The following is a 5,000-nucleotide window of genomic DNA, read 5'->3' as shown; positions in this document are numbered from 1 at the left end:
AAAAATTACGGGGTTCTGGGGACACTCCTATAAAGGTATCTAGAGAATGAAAATCAATCATATATGTTCAAAATGGTTCAGAAAACATAACCCTTTCACAATGCTCAAAATGTTTCAAATTGTTCAAAATGGTTCAGAAATGTCCTCGGCGGTGACGGTGTTTGGGAACACCCTTATAAATTTATCTAGAGAATGAAAATGAAGTGTTCTATGATGAAAGGATGTCAAGCGACAATATGGAGATTAAGACAACTAACGTCTTTCTTCGATAAATGCAAGGTGAATCAATTAGCACTGACTTTTAGTAAAAGGATAAGACAAAGCATTTCATTTTGACAATAAGAATGGAATATGGGTTAAACGCTCACCATAAGTAAGAGGATGAATGATGAAGACAGCGATGAAGGTCATAGATCTCCTAAACACTGATTCGACGCAGAAAAGAACTATGGAGAAGAATCTGATGAAAGCGACCGGTCTAAGAAATCTGTGTAATCAGATAAATAAACAAATATTTGTATATGTCTCTTTTATTTCACATATAATATAAACCTTTCAAAATGGTTCAGAAATTACCTCGGCGGTATCGGTTTTGGGGACACCCTTATAAAGGTATCTAGGATGTCAAGCAACAATATTGACAGTACTACCACTACGATGCCTGAAGATGGTCACGAAGAAGCTAGACATAGGCACCTGTGGAAGTTGAGGTGTGTGTGAACTTGTGTGTTCGTGTGTGCTCGCGCCCGTATATGTGTGTGTGTTAGTGGCTAAGATAGCTTTAGCGACAGCATCTTCGACAGCATCTCTGCTACAGTGCTTCAACGGAGGACGAACCGCCCATAACATGTTCAAGATATCCGTAATAGAATATAATGAGCTCAGATCATGTGGAATCAAGAAAACGATGGCGGAGCTACTTTTGTCTACATCTGTTATAATATGGGATGAAGTTATTAATGGCTAACAAGAACACTATTGCTGCTAGTGATGTTACTTTGATAGATATAACAAAGAAAGATGCATTCATTGGTATGCGCCGGTGATTTTAGACAAATCCTTCCTGTCCTTAGAGGAGGAGGAAAGAACAACGAGTCACGAGTTGTTTCTAGACAAAATCAACACAGCAGGAGAGGTGAATCTAGATTCAACACTGACAACACCTGAGCACGGAACAATTACTGAAAGACTTCAAACTAACAGAAGAAGAGGCAAGTCTTGGGTGTCCTTCTCAGGCTCGTAGACCAAGTCTTGGGTGTCCTTCTCAGGCTAATAGACCAAGTCTTGGGTGTCCTTCTCAGGCTCGTAGACCAAGTCTTGGGTGTCCTTCTCAGGCTCGTAGACCAAGTCTTGGGTGCCCTTCTCAGGCTCATAGACCAAGTCTTGGGCGTCCTTCTCAGGCTCATAGACCAAGTCTTGGGCGTCCTTCTCAGGCTCATAGACCAAGTCTTGGGTGTCCTTCTCAGGCTCATAGACCAAGTCTTAGGCATCCTTCTCAGGCTCATAGACCAAGTCTTGGGTGTCCTTCTCAGGCTTATAGACCAAGTCTTGGGTGTCCTTCTCAGGCTCATAGACCAAGTCTTGGGTGTCCTTCTCAGGCTCACAGACCAAATCTTGGGTGTCCTTCTCAGGCTCGTAGACCAAGTCATGGGTGTCCTTCTCAGGCTCGTAGACCAAGTCTTGGGTGCCCTTCTCAGGCTCGTAGACCAAGTCTTGGGCGTCCTTCTCAGGCTCATAGACCAAGTCTTGGGCGTCCTTCTCAGGCTCATAGACCAAGTCTTGGGCGTCCTTCTCGGGCTCGTGGACCACCTCTTGGGCGTCCTTCTCGGGCTCATAGACCACCTCCCGGGCTTCCATCTCAGGCTACTGGACTGTCTAAGGCTCCTCAGGCCCTACCGTTATCACTACGGTAGTCCATCATCTGAAGTGCACTGACCAGCGAGCTGGATATCCATTCAGCTAGTGTGTTCCAATGTGGAAGGCTCAATAAATTGTCATTGCATTGGAGTGCTTCCACAAGCTTAAACCTGATTTCTTGAAATGTTTCTTGAGATTTCCTGATATTTCCAAAGATTTCCTGAGATCCAAAGACAAATTTCCTGAAATATCCATAAAGTTTCTATATTTTTAATGGCGCTTTCTGTGCATTTTTTTTTTTTTTAGAATGCTCATTTATTTTTACATAATCACTAATAATAATTTGGTAATTTTCTAAAAGCACCGGTTCTTCTATTAATAAGGTATTTAGTTTCAATTAAATAATCTAGACTAAATTGATAATTAAAACATTTCATAAAAAAATCGTCGAAACAAAATCTGGTCACAATCTGTATCCCTTATTGTACCATTAAAAGAACATTAATGATTATATCATACAAACACAATTTCGTACTTAAAAAGGCAACGCCTTAAAAAACGGAAAGAATAAATATAATAATTCACACTTAATAAAAAAAAAAAAATTCAATGCACTAAATTAGGAGAAAAAAAAGAAGGCACTATTTGCAACGGTAGGTATATAAATCTAAAGTAAAACAGCTTAATGTGTTTCAAGACGGTGACAAGTGAACTGAAAGGAAATCGTAAACACATTCCATTATCAACCCAAACACAGTTTGAATCAGAGAGCAAACATGTAACTCATATCCTCCATAGCCACAGAGAGGGATATCCACAATAGCTTATGAAGAACTTAAAAAAAGAAAAAGAAAGAAAGAAAGAATAGCCTATGAAAAATAGTATACATCAAAACCTCGAAAAGTCAGAATTAAGATTATAGCCTTTATGACTTAGGAAGGACTACAAAAACAGTTGAGGTTAACATGCAGTGTATGTGTAAATAGCAATATTACAATGTAAATAATACGTAGCAAGGTTTCCATTTGAGGAAGAAAAATATAGGTACATAAAATCTTCCACAAGTCAGAATTATGGTTATTGTCATTCTGACTAGTGGAGAATTACCTAAAGGGTTTATAGTAACATACAATATTTATATGAATTATCATATTCCAATGTAAACAAACAGGTAGCAAAGCTTGAATTATAGAAAAAATAGTGTATATCAAATCTTGCATAAGGGAGAATTATGGTTACAGCCTTTCTTAAGAGAAACAGGATCAATGTACAGGAACGATGGAAATTTAAAGAAAAATTATAATGTTCTGTGGATGAAACTGCAATGCTTGAATCAGATTTGTATACTGTGGCAGTTGTACATATATTTATTCGCCTCTTAGTGAAGCTAATAATTTTCTTTTTATTTCTGATGCTTTTGAGTCACATGTATTAGCACGCATTTACTATGAAGCCTAAACATTTCATTTGTTGGTTCTATGACTGCATCTTGTTTTTTTCATTTATTCACAAGCTTGGTTGTCAGTAGTCCAAGTAGCGACTCGTGTTTCAAGGCAGTTCTGTATCAGTTTTTATTAGTTTTAATTGACTGAAAAGTCTTGAGAATAGTAGAGAAAGTATGACTCCAAAAATCTTACAAATATTTAGGAATTTATTGTCTCCTTCCGACGTTAGTGCGCTGAAGACTACACTCCAAAATCTATTAAAATCCATGCTGCCATCTCGATCTCCAAAGAGTGCCTGTTCTCTCCACTCCAGATCAGCAGCTTGACAATCAATGTCTGTCAAATATGGCAGCTGATTTATCACTGGTAATAGGTTTGGCTGTATGAGGTTTATGGTAACTTTTGGAGAAAAGCAAGAGAGAAACTCGATTTTTTTACATCAAATTTGGTATGAATAAGTAATACCGATGTATGTAGAAGTGAGAGGAACATAGTGATATTTATCATGTGGGTCTATACTCGCAAGTTTTTTTTTATTTTTTTTTATTATTTTACATAATCAAGCTTCATGAAATTTGAACACACTGGCATAACTGTGATAATTTCCTTTCAACACGTGCAAAGGAGGCATTTCACTTTGAAAGAGTTTAATGAAAGAGATTAGCCTCTCTAATTTGAAGGACAAGAACTCCAGAAATGCTTGATTAAGTTTGTTTCAGGTGGATCAAGATATGGTCATTTGTGTACGTTGGATCGTCAAAGACCAGTTGTGTAAATAATGCTTCGCTATATTCGTCATGTAAAGCTTCATAATGGTAAAAAAAAAAAAAAAAAAAAAAAAAATCCTTATGTTTCTCATAATTTCCTGATTTTTTTCTTCCGATTTCCTGAGATTTCCTAAAAAATGAGATATCCTGAGCTTATCCTGATTTTCGCCAGATTTCCTGAAAACAAGATGATTTCCTTAAATGCCAGGCATGGCTAATTTAAGGTCGACAGAGAAAATCCTCTTCGTTCCAGGTGAAACTTTCCCAGATTCTCGAAGGAGTGACCAACCCTACCTTTAATTGATCGGCAATAAATTAAGAGGAGTGATGGAGACTGCGATGAAGGGTAGATTTACTAAACACCAATTCGACGCATCGATGAAGAAGAATCTGATGAAAGCGAACCGTCTAAGGAAGGACATAAATCTGTAGACTCTTAGATAATTAAACCAATATTTGCATAACATGCTTTTCTTTCACATTTGATAATATTGTGTTACATATGGGCGAAGCTAGTAGCGACGCAGGCCAAGCAGCCTGGTTTAACCAGGTGCGGCGCAGCCGCTGCTTGTAGCTTTAAAAACAGATGGAATAGTTAATTTATAAAAAAAAATTGTTTGTTTCGCTCGCCTACCTCCGCTTGGCCTCCCCTTCCCCCTAAAATGACGCCCTTGCTTGTATAGCGAACTATCTGAGGCTCTAAATAGGTTTTGCTTTTCACGACTTAAGTAAATAGTTTATGATATAACCGCTCCTATTCTAAAGTTCTCTCTCTCTCTATATATATATGTAGAGGAAGGAAGGGAAAGTATATCTATCTGTACAGGGGTCCACGGTTAACGATGGTCTCGACTTACGACGTTTCGAGGATACAACACAAAAAATCATGCATTCGATTTAGGTTGATTGTGTTGTAAGAATATAAGTTGAA

The 5,000-nt window shown here is 38.0% G+C and overlaps 1 protein-coding gene across 1 annotated transcript; it reads right to left on the bottom strand.

Moving 5' to 3' along the window:
• Window positions 1–1,269: 1,269 nt before the first annotated feature.
• LOC138867493 (S-antigen protein-like) lies at window positions 1,270–1,857 on the bottom strand. Its single transcript, XM_070143334.1, has 2 exons — window positions 1,510–1,857; window positions 1,270–1,467 (listed from the first exon to the last, which is right to left on the bottom strand). Exons 1-2 carry the CDS (start codon window positions 1,855–1,857, stop codon window positions 1,270–1,272), a joined length of 546 nt encoding a protein of 181 aa, XP_069999435.1.
• Window positions 1,858–5,000: the final 3,143 nt, after the last annotated feature.

This window comes from Penaeus vannamei, chromosome 30 (genome assembly GCF_042767895.1).
Source record: "Penaeus vannamei isolate JL-2024 chromosome 30, ASM4276789v1, whole genome shotgun sequence".
In the NCBI taxonomy this organism is placed as follows: Eukaryota; Metazoa; Arthropoda; class Malacostraca; order Decapoda; family Penaeidae; genus Penaeus; species Penaeus vannamei.
The sequence above is the reverse complement of the archived record's forward strand: the minus strand, read 5'-3'. Positions and strand labels throughout refer to the sequence as shown.

Coding starts and splice junctions, on each gene's coding strand:
- LOC138867493 (XM_070143334.1), bottom strand. CDS start 1,857: ATGGAAGCCCGGGAGGTGGTCTATGAGCCCGAGAAGGACGCCCAAGAG. Junction 1,468..1,509: donor AGAAGGACACCCAAGACTTG/GTCTATGAGCCT, acceptor TTGGTCTATGAG/CCTGAGAAGGACACCCAAGA.